Source organism: Phytophthora ramorum (genome assembly GCF_020800215.1).
Source record: "Phytophthora ramorum isolate Pr-102 chromosome Unknown Phyram_PR-102_s0014, whole genome shotgun sequence".
NCBI lineage: Eukaryota > Oomycota > Peronosporomycetes > Peronosporales > Peronosporaceae > Phytophthora > Phytophthora ramorum.
The window spans coordinates 201,315-216,610 of record NW_027150660.1 but is presented as its reverse complement, the minus strand read 5'-3'; the positions used below and the strand labels follow the sequence as shown (position 1 = coordinate 216,610).

Here is a 15,296-nt window from a genome sequence, read left to right as displayed (position 1 = left end):
TCAGGTCAAAACCTACCAAGTTGTTGCCACGGTACAGCTGCAAGCCGCTTCGCATTGAAATTCTCTTCCCTCTGCTCCTGAGCGGTATGCATCGAATAGTTAAGATCGGTACGCGACCCCTGTGCCTCTTTTCGCTGTGAATCACTGAGGCTGTGTACGCTAAAAGCATTGCTGTAGAGACTAGTAAAACTTGATTGAGTCGAATTTTCTAAGGTATTTCCATTCAACTTGCCAGCTGTATCGCCAGCTTGAGATTAGTCACCTCAAATAGCTTCAGAAGCTCTCGCCATGCTCGCAGCCACGAAGGTGAAGTTAAAGCTGTAACTCTTCAGAGCTCAAACGCAAATCTTCTATTGCGAATGCGGAGTTAATACATGAGTTCCTACTGAGCACGCAAGCTACGATACTTACACGTAGGGTAGTCAGTTATGCCAAAGTATGCATCTCCGACTTACCTACGCTTTGTCATAGTACTATCAAAGTAAGGATTAGTATCCCGTGCAATGTAGACCAGTTGTTATGATAGATAAAGGGTATTATCCCCGCTAAGGACTTCCAGTCCTTACTTGGACCTCCAATGTACAGACAACCCTGGTCAACTTAATACAACCGGTGGACACACTTCCTATCAAGTACAACAGGGTAATGAGACAGCAGAGGAGGACCACAACTACCCAGCTGGGCAACCTAACGTACGAGCAAAAGTAAAACATTTGTGAAGAACTCGTCTCCCTCTCAGCGGCAGTTAGCAGAGAAAGCCAAGCGCAAGCCCACACTGTTCAAAGCTCCATCACAAGGCGCGGATCTCTAACATCTTGCGATATGCGTGCTTTAGTCTGTATGGATCCACGCACAAACCATGGACACGACTTCAAATGCTTTCACATAGTGAACGCTAATGAAACACTTCCCATTGATTAAGAAATGATCGTTGTTCCAGCGCTCAACACGTTACTTGTAGAGATCCCCTCGAGACAACCTCCGCCTCACCTCGATTTCTTCCTCCTCTTTATCGCCTCTCCGTACAAACCGGCGTACATGCATTTCAAAGCAAGCTTCTCTAGCCTCCGAAGTTGAAGTGGAAGGTACGACCGCCTTGCTGGAAAAATTGCGCATTCTGGAACGGGTTTCCACGGTGCTGCTGCTGTTGCTGGCTCGGGTTGCCAGATACGTCCTCGCCGCGATCGTACATTGCGCGCGTCTCCTGATTTGACAGAATCTCGTATGCTTCCGCGATGTCGTGGAAGCGCTTTTCAACCTCCTCGCGTTCTGCGTCGTCCTTGTCGGTGTGCTTGTCCGGATGCCATTCAAGTGCCTGCTTGCGGTACGCCTTCTTGATCTCCTTAGATTCCGAGTTGCGCGACACGCCCAGGATCTTGTAGTAGTTTTTGTTCTTGCTCTGCTTGAGAGCAGCCTCAGCCTGAGCTACCTTCTCCTTGAACTCCCGGCTAGAGTCATCCAGTTCCGACGCTCGCTTCGCTGATCGCACGGCATCTTCGAACAGCTCAAGTCCGATCTGAACCTCGCTCAGCTTGGCAAACGCGTTGGCGTAGCCATCGTCAATCGCCACAACCTTCTCACAGGCGTCTCGAGCCTTGGCGTACTGCTTTAGGTGCAATTCGCTCGTGCACAACTGCAAGTAGAATTCTTTGTTCATAGTGGAGTGCGCAGGGTCCACCTCCAGCGCTGACGTCCAGTCTTCCGCAGCTTCGGCATGCGCTCCACGCTGCATAGCGTCCTCGGCTCTGTTGGCGTACTTCAGCACCTTTTTCAGTCTTCTGTACAGGGTTTTCAGACCCTTGTGCTCTGGGTCCGAGTGCAGACCCTGTCGGTAGTGCGACTGCGCCGCCTCCAGCGACTGCTTGTCACCGAGCGAGTACAGCACCTCACCTCGCATCTGTAGCGCCACCAGATTCGACGGGTCGAGCTTCAGAATCGTACCCAAGTCGGCAATAGCGTCGTACGAGTTCTGCAGCGATACACTGAGTTGGGCTCTCTCCAGCAGCAACGGCACACTCGACATCGCCGAGCCTTCCAGCACCTGCGTCAAGTACGTGTACGCCGACTGGTAGTCCCCCCGGCTGTGCGCGCGCTCGGCCTCATCAATATACGCCGCACACTCCCTGCTCTTGTTCAGCTGCTCCGCCCCCGCCGCATCCGTCGGATACAACCTAAAATGCACCAAAATTGGTCAAAGGGGTACCAAAACGCCACGAAAAAATGCACCAACGTACTCTACAAGAGACTGGAAGTCCTGGGAGGCCTCTGCACATTGGCCCAACATCATGAGCAGCTTGCCGCGCTGCAGCAGGCCCTGCTTGTACGTGGGGTTCACGTCCAGCGACGACGACAGGTCCGACAACGCGTGCGCGTACTTGCGCTCACTCAAATAGGCCCGGAAGCGCTTGTACAAGTAACGCTCGTTGCTGGGCTCCATCTCGATGAGCTTGGACAGCAGCGAGATGGCCTACAGGACAGTTTTTTTAACCGTAAAACGCCTCTGATTAGCGTAATTTCCACCTTCGACGAGCATTTGGGTCTCAGTTCCTCACCGTCTTCATGTCTCCGCCGGCGAACGCGTTGTCGGCGGCCACGCGGACCTTGGATGCGTCGTCTGGCGATGCAATTACGTGCTACACCCAAATTATTTGACAGATTTGGTAAGATTGCGCGGAAAACTGAGGATTTTCGCGCTATAGTGCGAATTGAAGCGTGAAAGTTGCGTGGAGAGTAATCGGTGGGAAGATACGTACATGCACGGCGCAGAGAGCGCAGATGACGCCTGCTACGAGGCGGAAGACGCGCATGAGGCCGGCGAGATGGCGCAAGATGAGGCTTTGACGCGTCGAGTCCAAAAATGCAGAATGAGCAACGCGCTCTTTTCTGGACGCGAGATGACTTGGTGTTTGTATGACACAATTGTGATATAGGACACGGTTTAGTAGTAATAGGACAAATAATCTTGTGAACATAGGATTTAGCCAAACGTGTCCCTCCGTCCACGTGGCTCTTCAACAACAGCTTTTGAAAATGAAAATTGCCTTCCGTTTGTTTTCTTCTCGAACATTCTGCAACCAGTTGGCGTCGAAGGCGGAATGTGCATTTGCATTAGTCAAGTTTCACGTAAATGCTAAAAACTAGTTGAATCTTTTACTGGATCGTGGGCGCGATGGCGTCTGTAAACCGGTCGCGGTCGTGAGGACGCGTGAAGTCCACACTTGGACCTGCCGGGACGATCCCAAATGGGTTTAAGGTCGTGTGCGACCCGTAGTAGTGCATCTTGATGTGCGCCATCTTCACGGTCTCCGCCATTCGAGGCAACTGGTAAATGTCCCGAACGTACTGCACAAAACAGAAAACAAGTTTTAGTCACCATAATACACTCGTAAGCTGGTACGCGGCAGAGTTTCGTACGTTGCGGAGGTTCGGATACTGCTCGATGAGTTTCTTGTTGGTCTTGAAGTGTACAGCGTAGACCTCGTCGAATCGGACGAGCGTCGGGAAGAGCTTCAGATCGGCCTCCGTGAATCGGTCACCGACCAAGTAGCGGTGCTCCGACAAAATGTGCTCGGCGCGGTCGAGACCGGCGAAAACGTTGTCGACAGCGGCGTCGTAGAGCTCCTGCGTGCCAGCAAAGCCGCTCTTGTAGACGCCGTGGCTCACGTCGTTGTAGATCCAGTCGTTGATTTCGTCGATCTCCGCGTGAAGCTCTTCAGGGTACAAGTCCAGCTTGGAAGGCGCCAGGTCGGCGAACGCGCTGTTGAACATGCGCACGATGTCGGCTGAGTCATTCGACACGATGGTGTTCTTCTTCTTGTCCCACAATAATGGGACCGAGTAGGTTGTCTTGTCGGACGTGGATTTCTCGTACAAGTCGCGGACGAAGTGCGCGTTGTTCACCGTGTCGGGGATGCAGTCTTTGGACGAGTAGGATCCAAGACCGGTCGGGCCGGTGAGTGAAGGCGTGGTCGCTGGGTCCACGAACGTCCAACCAATGTGCGTGTCGTCCTTGTCATCCGGTCGTGTGCGCTGCATCAACGGGTGAACCACAGACAGCCCGACGATGCTGTCCAAGCCTTTCAGGTACAGAGTGCTCAGACAGCGAGACGCCCACGGGCACGCGTAGGAGACGTACAAATGGTACCGGTCCTTTTCTTCCGAGCACAGCAAGCGAGATGAAATCAGTTTACGTAACACGCAGGTACAAGAGTTCCCGGCAAAAACGTCTTACCAGCGGGGAATGCGGCGCTGCTGCTGCGCTCGATGAAGTTGCGGAACTTGCTGGCTGGCTTGTTTTGTGCCTTGGCCGATTTGAAAACGACAGACATGCTTGTAGTGCTGTTGGGGGTTGTTGGGTACTTGCGTGGTTGTCAATTACAGAATGAGCAAGTGGGTCGGTGGTTCCGTTCATCCACTAATATACTTCGCAGTACTATTAATACGTAGTACTATTGTGATCACCAGCTTTTTTGCCTGTTCCAATTGTAAATCCATCGATTTATCGCCCGATTTATAATTAGGAACCCAGATTTAGTATATAAATACGGCGCCTAACACTGAATTAGGACACATCACCCGGGTTTGCACTCATGATTGGGCTGCCATATTTAGCACGCGTCTGGCGGATTTATTGGGGTGCAAGCGATTTATTTTTAAATCCTCCCAAATGCCCGAATGCAAATCGGCATTCGGGGAGTTGCGCATATATATATCGGCCACGTCGACTGACAGTCATGCTGATTCAAGTTGCTGTGAAGGTCGGAGACATAGGGCGATCAAGCAGAACAAATATGCGTGTGGAGGATGGTAGGTTCCCGCTCGACGACGAAAGCGAGGACTTTGGACAGCTCTGCGCCAAGGTTGATGAGCGCGTCTCCAGTGCGCTGCGGAACTATGAGCAGAAGGCCATCCGCCAGGACTCAAATCTCTACCTGAAGCCTGGCCTAACTGCTGCGCAGAAGGATTGGGTCTCGCTGACCGCCGATAACTGGATGGCCAAGATCGACATAGCGCGCAGCAACTATTTGAAGCGCACGAAGGCTGGTGGACCATTCGTCGTTGAAGTGTTCGTCTTCGTCGCCAAGAAACAGCCCGGTATTCGGCGTGCCACCGCAAATCGTGTCGAAGAGGCTTCCCGTGCAATTGACGACATACTGATTGAGCGACCCGACATTCAAGTCGGTGCTATTTCGCGCACTCACTGGGCCATGTCACATGCACGACAACCGGACGGGACGCTGCCGACAGTGCCGGACACGGCTACCTTCCGTCAAGCCCAGCACCTGGATGCAATGCGAGCGGCGCAGCAGCCGGACGACCGCGAAGAAGAGATCATGCGCACGCTTACCGTCAGCGTGAACGGCTCTACACCTCTGCAACTGACATTCAATGTCAACGATCTTCGAGCGCTGCTAGGACTTCCCGGGTACAACTTTCTGGCAGATGGCATCTTCTCCTCGTTCCAGCCCCCTTCGGAACCTGATGACGTTGAGGACACCGACCACACATAAACGGCAGGAGCGGCATCTATTTTCTTAAGGAAATGCATCAACATGTATATTTTCCTTCTCGCTACGCTCGCAAAATCTTCCACCACCCACCCCACCTCCCATTCCGCCTCCCCGCGGTACTACATGGAGTCGAGGTCAAAACGAAAGACAGCGTCATTCAGACCGGCATCACCGTAACCACAATGGCGAAAGAGGTTCACACCTGTCTCGTCGGACTTGACGCATGCTTTCATTGCTACTTCCAACACACGCTCTGGATACAGTGGGAAAGTCAAGTTGGCGTGCCGAGCTAACCACTTCTTGAGCTGGCCAAACATTACCTCGATGGGGTTGTACTGCGGGCAGTAGGGCGGAAGAAATAGTAGGATAGCCCCACAGCCGTGGACCGCCTCCTCCAGTTCCTTGTACATGTGAATCCGCGCGTTATCGAGTACCACAATCGATCGTGGGAGCGGCCACGGGTTCAACTGACGAACGATGCTGCCAATGAATGCTCGGTGGAACTTGAGCCGAGTGAACGTGCCCCGCGTCGTCTTCCACGCAACGAACCCCCGTACGTCGCACGCCGCAAGAATAGACACCCGATTTCCACGGGCAAATGGAACCCGCACGACAGCCCGCATCCCTCGCTTCGACCAAGCGTACCTACGCATACTGTCGAGCCCATTCTTGGAGGTCTCATCGAGAAAGAGGACCTGCTCGGGGTACCGGTACCAGCAGCGTAGCTTGGCGACGAAAGTCTCAATTTCATGAGGGAGCGCCTCTCGTGCCCGGCGCTCTAGCACCTTGCGTGATAGACTCAACTCGAACCGGAGGATGCGCAGGATAGTAGAGGCCGACAGCTCGCTATGCGTCTCTGCGAAACGGCGCCGCAACTCGACTTGCAACTCTTCCACGAAGAAGGTTGGGTGTTCCTTCACGTAGTCAGCAATAAAGTCGACCAGCTCAGGTGCATGTCGTCCTTGTGCCGCGCGTTGGCCAGGTAGCACGTCGCCTGACTTCTTGAATAAGGCGTACCATCGCCGTACAGTGCGCCCCGCAACCCCAAATATTCTGGCAACGCGCTCGCATGGAATCGCGTACACATAGTGGAGCACGACAGCTCTCCATCGAAAGTCGGAGGCATACATCCAAATGTAGGTCTTGCGTATGAACGGAACTGGTGGTCTCGCTTTCCAGCGTCAGCATGGCCAGTCGTGTTGAATTCCCCCAGCCGGTTTCAGGCTAATCGGCCGTTTTGAAGTTCCCTTTATTACGTTCTTTTATCCTGTTTTGTACTCCGATTTATCACCCTTTGAAACTCTGATTTCACTCAACATAAATCCGTCCGGAACCCTTTAGTGATACCATTTTGCCAGGGACAAAAAACCTGGTGATCACAATACGTAGTATTATATTAAAATAGCTCTGTGAACTAACAAGCGTGGTCAACATTTTCGGTGGCGTCAACACCACAGCCCCGCTGAATCAACGGGAGGTGCGTAGCCTAACCACCATCCAGGTTGGTCATCACTTTCTGCTTGATCAGGATTACGCTTTCAGTTCACCAGAATTTGAGAAATACTTCAAAGTAGCAGTAAAACAAGTAGCTCGTGGGCTTCAACACGTATACATTCGATGGGCGAGCGAGAATTACAAGTGCACCTGCCAGTAGTCTGATATCAACATAGCAAAACACGGAGACCACCAGATATCCAATCTTAACCTTGCTCATGAAGCAGCCAGAGATTTAAAAACGCGGCAGTGTGGCGTTCTTGAAGCGGTTGCGGTCGTGCGGGCGCGTAAAATCGACCCCAGGGCCGGCAGGAATGATTCCAAACGGATTCAAATGCGTGTGAGACGCGTAGTAGTGCAGCTTGATGTGCAGCATATCGACACTCTTGGCGATCGGCGGCATTTGGTAGATGTCGCGAACGTACTGAGTAAACAAAGTAGTTAGAGCTTTCTACACAGTCCCTCTACCAGGACAAAGTTTCACGTACGTTGCTGAGGTTCGGATACTGCTCAATGAGCTTCTTGTTCGCCTTGAAGTGGACCGCATACACCTCATCGAAGCGGATCAGCGTCGTAAAGAGGCGTAAGTCGGCTTCCGTGAACCGATCGCCCACCAAGAAGCGGTGCGCGGTCAGAATCTCCTCCGCTCGATCCAGACCAGCAAAGATCTTCGTCACAGCTTCATCATAGGCATCCTGCGACGCCGCAAAGCCGCTCTTGTAGACGCCATTGCTGACGTCGTTGTACACCCACTCGTTGAGCTCGTCAATCTCTGGACGCAGCTCGTCAGGGTACAAGTCCACTTTGGACGGCACCAAATCGTCAAAAGCACTGTTGAGCATGCGCACAATGTCTGCTGACTCATTCGACACGATGGTTTTGCGCTCCTTGTCCCATAGCAACGGAACCGTGTAACGAGTCTTGTCGGACGTGCACAAGTCGTACAAGTCCCGAACGAACGTTGCCTTATTCACGGTGTCAGGGATGCAGCCCTTGGACGAGTACGCTCCAAGACCCGACGGCCCCGCTAACGTCGGCGTCGTGACTGGGTCCGCAAAGGCCCAACCGGCGTGCGTGTCGTTCTCATCATCAGGTCGCGTGCGTTGGAAAACCGGGTGCACCACGGAGAGGGCGATGATATCGTCCAACCCCTTGAGATACATGGCCCCGAGACAGCGCGAGGCCCACGGACACGCCAATGAGACGTACAAATGGTACCGGTGCTTCTCTGTAAAAAGATCGCATGAGTCGCAAGCTCGAAAGTCTCATAACGGTCGCTGGAAAAGGAATTTTTGACAAGTAGTATACCGGCAGGGAAGGCAGCACAACTGTTGCGCTCGATCCAATTGCGGAACCTCGAGGCCTCGCGCTGGAACGCGCCCTTGCTGGACGTCGCAACGAACGCCTTGGTGGTCATCGTGGAGTTACGGAAGGGTATCTTTTCCCTCAAGAGTCTAATTGGTCAAAACCGAGCGAAGGCACAGTGGTATCGTAAAACCACTGGGATGGCCTTGTGAACTTTACGATGTGAAGACAATGCAGCGAGGTGTTACTTGATGCAGGTCAACCGGCATCTTAGTCTGGTTGAGATACTCCGACCACAGAAATGGGGAAACGGCCGCGTGTCGACCACTGAAGTTTGCTTCGTCGCGTCGTGCCGTGGGCCGCATAACGTTGAAATTGGCGCACGACGATCGCAGCGAGCAACACATTCTTCCTTCGTTATTTGCCAGTCTCGGCAAGATCTCATGCGGGCACTTGTAGCGCTTCTGGCTGAGCAGAGACACCGTAGCTGAGCTGCTGGGCTGCGCTCGAGCGAGAAACGTCTCCATGACGAAAGTGATGCCATAGGAACGAAACGAAGCCCCAGTGAGTCCAGAATGGGCGCTCAATCATGGTCATCAGGAGGCACCTACGCCACAATCAAAAACTCGGGGCACGGCCGTAACTCCGGCGGTCGCAATAGCCTCGCCTAGACGAATAAGAGCGGTAGAAAGGTGCGTTCGAGGGCGGAACGTGGGGGAATTTTCGGGCCTCAACGGTTGTGGGCAGTACAAGTTGCCTTTTTCCGTTATGGGATGTGCTCTTGATGATATACCATTGTGTGGTGACTAATGCATCCCTTCGGCGGCCGTTATGGGCTTGGAAAGCTGATCTGTTCCGACGCTGGACTCAGAACCACCGCGCAACCTGCTTCCTTCCCTGTATTTTTCAGAGCTCGACTGATGCGATACCAACATTGTGGCGTCACCTATTGCCTTTTGTGGACGCGTTTCAGTGGCGAGTCTTGCACTGTACTGCTGGATTCTCTGCAACGCCGGGGTCGCCTTTCACGAGCGTGTCCATGACGGTTGCTGGTGCAATGTGGTGCCGTCCAAGGCAGCCTATTGAGCCGCTTGTCGTCTTTCCTGAGCTGGACACCAAAACCAAGCGTCGCGTGTGCTTGCTCCATTTGCACCATGCGACAGCCACCACCGCGGCAACGTAAGCGTTGAGGGCCGTTGCAAACCTCCGTTGTGAGCATGACTATCTTGAGCGCTTTCGGTCTGGGCACGTAGCAGGCAACGTTTCGGCTTCAAAGGGCACAGGCAACTCCATCCTTGCGTCGGTGACCCATTCAGAAATCGCCCTCGTACGACGCAGGCGCGTTCGGAGCGCAAACCCATCGTAGCAACAGGCCCAATTGGAAGGTCGGCGCGATGCGTATCCACCATCGGTCGAAATCGGCAAAGTCTCCGGAGTTCAAGAGCCCGTTTGCGCCGCTGCAACTAGCGCTTGAGGACGAAGCGCAGCTGGAGGCAGTGGCGCGGATCTTCGTGCAGAACACCGTCGTGCAGTACGAGAAGTTCATTGAGCACGACCGCCGAAAGGTTGATGCCAACAATTGGAAGTGCATCAAGCATGAGCGTGATCTGCGCGTATTCCTGCAGCGTCGGCGGAAGGACGTCGTGCGCCGCATGCGTCGACACCAGCGTCTTCGTAGCTTTCGACACCGCAGCTCAGAGACAGCCGCGTTCTCCGACACCGACACCTGTAGCTCCAGCATCGGCAGTCGCGATAGCAGTTGCAGCAGCGTCTCCAGCTTCTTCAGTCGCCGAACAGGCAGCTTTTCCAGCAACTTCAGCAGCACCAACAGTTCCGATAACAGGATCACCATGATCGGCAACGATTCCGACCTTGGGGCAGGATCGTCGACGCTTGTGGATGCGGAGCTACCAGTTTTGCAGCTCGTCGGTTCTGTCTCCGGTTCGCTCGACGATGCAATGTACGGCGCGATGAGTGCCACGGCAGACGCGATGCGTGTGAAAAGTGCCTACGAGCACGACAACACCACGGACGGTGCTGTGCTGGCGACCATCACGACTCCTTCGTCTACGGATCCCTTCCGGTCCTTGACAGTCAAGTGGGTCGAGCAGGAAGGCCCAACGATCGATCACCATCGATATCACCCACTACACTACCCGGTAACGCTGCCGGGCGCAAGTTCACGTGAGGATTTGGTTTTCCTGGAGGCGACGGGTACGACTACATTGGCGACGGGGGAACGCGTCGGTTTTCAATTGCGTCACTCAGTTCACTTTCCTTTCTCGACACATCCCCGCCACAACGTGCGGCGTGGGAACATTTCAACCTGCACCCTCTTCCGAGAAGGAGATGCCACCTCCAGTGATGTCTGTGAAGGTCCGAGCCGCGGGTCTGTTGAAGTGTTCGCACGCGCTTGCTTGAGTGGCGGAAACGCTGCCGTTCGCTCCGCTACCCAGACGATGGCAGCAACTGGGAACGTTGTGCTGTGTGGGCGCATGAAGAAGCTCGCTTGGATGCTGTCGCAGCGCCAACCTCCAGCTCAGCATTTGATAGGGTATGTTTCTCAGCAGTCGAGTCTTGTGGGGTTAACCCGCTCGCTGCCCGAGCGAAAAGCTCGACACGGATCCCTCACCGTCACAGTCTCTGCTGCGGCTGCAGCTGCCATGGCAGCACCCGACAGCAAGTTGTGTGTGACCTGCAAGAAGCGCGGCCCATGGTTCACCCCCAGTGGCCACAAGAAGAAGCCGGCGACCACCTGCCAGTTGTGCTGGCGGTACGTGTGCTCGTCCTGCCGCCTGAAGAAGACGGTCGTGGGCTGCATGTCCGACCCGAGACGTGACGACCAGCTCACAACACGCGTCGTGGAGCAGGAGGTCACCCTCTGCAACGTCTGCGTGCACCAATCCATTGTAGCAACCAAAGCCCGCGACGTCGCCCGTGAAGAGATCGAAGCTGATCCAAAGCGTTGGCGCTTCCCGTCGCCCATGCACGCCCGAGAGCGCTCTTCAGACGGATACTTACAAGCTCATATACTGGCTCAATTGGCCGGTTCCACACGGGGCACCAGTGCGCTCCGCCCGGTCTCCGTCGTGTCGATGCGCTCCGAACTCGCCGTGAACGAGCTTTTCCAGCGCTGCGCATGACCCAATCAACTAAATAGTATTGCTGTGGACTGGCGCCTCGAATACCGACCGAAGGTCATTCGAACTAGACGCGCCATATCCCGCCTCCAGATTTGAAGTTACGAAATTTGCAGTAACACCATAAAATACCAACCGTTTATCTAGTGATCCCATAACCCTCCAGCATAGGTTCGTAAGCAAAATCATGCAAGCATCAAATCAACGCCCTGACTCAGATCTGAGTCGAGTTGCGACTTTTACTTCGGACAATTCCTCATTTTTGACACATTGAGCAGCATGTCGTTCCCGCTACTGGAAGACGACGACGAGGCGTTCTCGGAGGTGCTGGCGCTGCTGGACGAGTACCACGCGGCCGTACAGGAGCCCTCACACTTGAACAGCCGCGCCCGACGCTCGTCCGTACTGTCCGAGAGCTCCGCGTGGGCCGCGTTCGAGGCCGCGCACCCACTCACTACAAGTACGAGCAAACATCGCAACGGGGCGCGCGAAATGCGACGAAGAGAGGTCCATTTCCTGCGCACATGTGTCAAGGGGCTGGAGACGCAGCTGAATGCGCTGCGGGACGCGGCGGCGCAACGCGCAGAGCTCCAAACCCGCCGAGATGCGACGGAAAACGCCAACGCCGCGTCGTCAGCGCTCACGAGCGTCTGGAAGGAGCTGGCAGCGCGCCAATTGGACCAGAGACTGACCTCGGAGAGGGAGAATAGTCGACTGAAAAGTGCATCGGAAGACCAGAAGAAACTACGAGAAATGCTGCAAAGAGCGTTGAATACACGAGTTGCTAGGAGGGTGAGTTTGGGGATTTGGTGGAGGCGAAAATAGTTTTTTTGTATATAACGGGGTCTTTGATGCAGGTGATGGAGACGAACTTGACACAGGAAAAACGCACGAGAAGGGTGCATGGGGTTCATGTGGAGGTGGAGGACCACGACGTGTTTCAGGAGCTGGAGGTTGGCGTGGACGCGGTGCTTCATGAATCCACGACCGTGTTTTATCAGGTGGATACAGGTGAATCGTGCTTGGGAGTGTTTGGAGATAAAACGCTGCCTTTCGACCTGCACACAACGGCGGAAGCGGCGTGGAGGTGTCTGGCGTACTCGTTCCAGCATGAGAAGTACAGCTTTTCGTACAGTAGAGATAGGAAGGAGCACTCTGGGGAAGTTATGCGGGATGATACGGTCTTCGAGAGCTTTGGCGTGGAGATTAAAGCGCCCGAGAGGATGGCAGACTTTCGGATTAAGCAGGTTTTCCGACGATATGTGGAGCCGGACCGGATTGTCATTGCGTGGAGGTCTTTCATCGACCCAGCCGAATTCAAAGGACAGTTACTGCAGGGCTTTCGCTTCCAGGAGAAAGGCTCGATGGTGATTCGACGTCCTGCTTCGACACAGATTCCTAGTAACGACTTCACGGTGCTGCGGATTTGGCACGTCATTACGCCAGAGAAGCTAGCTAGCACGAACGAGACCAGCTCACAGTTCGTGCAGGAACTCACCGACTTTGTTCTGGGTGGATCCTCGTCAGCGAGCACTGTCCAGATGATTGAGAATATGTTGATTGAACAGTCCAGAAGGAAAACAACAGAATAGATGTATGTTGCTCCGTAAGCTCGATGGAGTTGTATATCCAAATATCCTAAAATGCACGCGTGAGTCATACCCCAACAGCCTACCAAATAGGAAGCACAACCTGCCTCTGCATGGACTGAGCTCTTAGAGTTCGCTCCATACTTTCCACAGCTCGTCCTGGTCTGCACCCGTGAAGCACATATTCCGTCATATCTTGGACCACCTTTCTTCTGTCAGGGTCTGCAGTACACGAGATGTCTGGAGTGACCATTTGCCACGTGCGAACGACAGAGGCAGTCTCATGGACATCACTTGGCTGTGCTACTTGACAGGGCTCAATAACAAGCGCCCCCTTCTCTTCGAACTGAATGCCGCTGAGACTCTCGCCCTTGAATGTTTCCGGGATCAAAATTGCTCGCCACGCAGTCACGACCCGGCCAGCAGCCATGTAGCGTCGAACAATTTGTTTGACCTTGACATCCAGGAGGACTTTACCAAAGTGATGCTCCTCTCCAAAGCTTTCCACGATAGTATCGTCACGCACGAGCCCCGAAGTCTACCAATGTGCTGTGTAAGTACATTTCCTAGCAAGTAAGTAAACTGGAGTGGCCGTACCTGGGTCGATTCTGCGTGGTAATAGAACCGAGTCGTTGGTCGACGAAAGGAGTGAGCGAAGAACTGCCAGGCAGCATCGCCCGTCAGCTCCACGCTGTAGGGTAAAATTTTATCAGCGAACAAGCGAGGGTGCGCATTCTTGGGCGTCACATCAGTCTCTGCTCCACTCATCGAAAACACTCGAAGCACTTGCTGATGCACGAAATCAATACTATCAGCCATCTCTCGGAAGAGTGAACTGTCAGCACTGACAAGAGGGACAGCATACTGGCGTCTGTAAGACCAGGCGTCTGGAGGCTTCTCGATCGTCTGCAGTTATCCGGAAAAAAGGTCATAGTGAGCATCAAATCTTGTAGCACTATAGCAAAAGCCGCTCGTACCTCAACATGGCCTTCTTCGAGCTGCAATAATTCCTGAATAGTGCGAGTAGAGACCTCAGCTTGTTCACGTACCAGCTCTCGCAGTCTCTTGTTCTCCTCCTCGGCGTTCAGTCGAGTCTGACGCTGATACGTGGCCAACTTCTTCCACAACCCCATCGTCTCATTCTGACCCACTACCACAGCTGAAGGGGTCGAAATTTGCATTTCTTGTTGTAACATCATTACTTTTCCCTCCAATTCGGGAACTTGCTCACGCAAGGCCAACAGCTCTTTGTATTGCTCCTCCCGAGCTCGATTCGGGTTGTAGTTCCGCGCCTTTTTCTTCTTCGGGGCCCCTCTCACGCCAGTTGTCCGCTTGTTTATCGTGGAATCTCCGCCATTACATTCGTCCAGGAACGACATCGCCGCCTCCAACACTTGGACATCTTCCACGAGATTAAGCGCCATTTTTGGGTTCAAAAACCGAGAAACCACCCAACGTCATATCGCTAATCCCCGATGATCAAATTTTGTAGAGAATATTTTCAGCATCAACTTTAGCTAAGGTAAATATACCAGTAGCATCCAAAAAGCAAAAATAGTGACTTACGTTGCAGCTACAGATCGCTATACGGCAGTTATCAATTTGTCTAGAGACCGAATGCTTGACCAGAAAGCAGCTTCGAGTCTCCAAGCCGATCTCCATGACATTTTGTCGCCACCACGACGACTTTCCAGTCCGATGGTTGTCGGTCTACATGGCGGAGGAGTCATGCCCAGCTCTCGGCACCAATTTGACCGTACCAAACCTGGCAGCTTATTCCCAGATGAAGAGCACTCGTACGAACCTCGGCGACATGTTCGCTTCGCAGCTCTCAATCGAAATGCGTTACCGTGTTCGGAACCTGCTCGTTCACGACGAACGTGCCCAAGAAATTCACCAAAACGTAAGAAAGTTTCACCCCCAGCACTTCAGCAGCAAGACTCGCTTCAGTTTCCCATTTCTCTAACGGTGCAGGCATTGCGAAAGAAGCACGGGCACAAGAAACCACCAAATAGGATCGATAAAGAGTCTGCCGAAAATCAACAAGTTGGCCATCCAGCTCGTGAGTATGACGATGATCCAGCTGCATGTGAACTGTGGGGGTTTCCGGTAAAGTATTCTCCAAAGAAGCAACTAGAAGCGCAATGGCGTGCAATAGGTGAACAAAATCAACATGCATTGCGCGTCAAGCCAGAGCAGGCTACTCGACAGGAAGATACAGCTACCCGTTCGCACCAAGAATCCAAGAGAAATGAAGC

At 53.5% G+C, this 15,296-nt stretch overlaps 6 protein-coding genes across 6 annotated transcripts; 2 read left to right on the top strand and 4 right to left on the bottom strand.

Moving 5' to 3' along the window:
- Positions 1-1,060: 1,060 nt before the first annotated feature.
- KRP23_12064 (DnaJ protein P58IPK-like protein B) lies at positions 1,061-2,807 on the bottom strand (the record flags this gene model as incomplete). Its single annotated transcript, XM_067882655.1, has 4 exons — positions 1,061-2,171; positions 2,235-2,467; positions 2,553-2,633; positions 2,754-2,807. The coding sequence occupies 4 exons, from the start codon at positions 2,805-2,807 to the stop codon at positions 1,061-1,063; spliced, it is 1,479 nt and encodes a 492-aa protein (XP_067739672.1).
- Positions 2,808-3,150: 343 nt separating this feature from the next.
- On the bottom strand, positions 3,151-4,328 carry KRP23_12063 (Glutathionyl-hydroquinone reductase YqjG; the record flags this gene model as incomplete). Its single annotated transcript, XM_067882654.1, has 3 exons — positions 3,151-3,342; positions 3,415-4,154; positions 4,232-4,328. The coding sequence occupies 3 exons, from the start codon at positions 4,326-4,328 to the stop codon at positions 3,151-3,153; spliced, it is 1,029 nt and encodes a 342-aa protein (XP_067739671.1).
- Positions 4,329-7,239: 2,911 nt separating this feature from the next.
- On the bottom strand, positions 7,240-8,421 carry KRP23_12062 (Glutathionyl-hydroquinone reductase YqjG; the record flags this gene model as incomplete). Its single annotated transcript, XM_067882652.1, has 3 exons — positions 7,240-7,428; positions 7,493-8,232; positions 8,313-8,421. The coding sequence occupies 3 exons, from the start codon at positions 8,419-8,421 to the stop codon at positions 7,240-7,242; spliced, it is 1,038 nt and encodes a 345-aa protein (XP_067739670.1).
- Positions 8,422-9,703: 1,282 nt separating this feature from the next.
- KRP23_12061 (uncharacterized protein) lies at positions 9,704-11,452 on the top strand (the record flags this gene model as incomplete). The annotated part of the gene is made up of 1 exon (XM_067882651.1): positions 9,704-11,452. One exon carries the CDS (start codon positions 9,704-9,706, stop codon positions 11,450-11,452), a length of 1,749 nt encoding a protein of 582 aa, XP_067739669.1.
- Positions 11,453-11,728: 276 nt separating this feature from the next.
- On the top strand, positions 11,729-13,041 carry KRP23_12060 (uncharacterized protein; the record flags this gene model as incomplete). Its single annotated transcript, XM_067882650.1, has 2 exons — positions 11,729-12,241; positions 12,307-13,041. 2 exons carry the CDS (start codon positions 11,729-11,731, stop codon positions 13,039-13,041), a joined length of 1,248 nt encoding a protein of 415 aa, XP_067739668.1.
- Positions 13,042-13,120: 79 nt separating this feature from the next.
- On the bottom strand, positions 13,121-14,462 carry KRP23_12059 (uncharacterized protein; the record flags this gene model as incomplete). The annotated part of the gene is made up of 3 exons (XM_067882649.1): positions 13,121-13,576; positions 13,636-13,944; positions 14,016-14,462. 3 exons carry the CDS (start codon positions 14,460-14,462, stop codon positions 13,121-13,123), a joined length of 1,212 nt encoding a protein of 403 aa, XP_067739667.1.
- Positions 14,463-15,296: the final 834 nt, after the last annotated feature.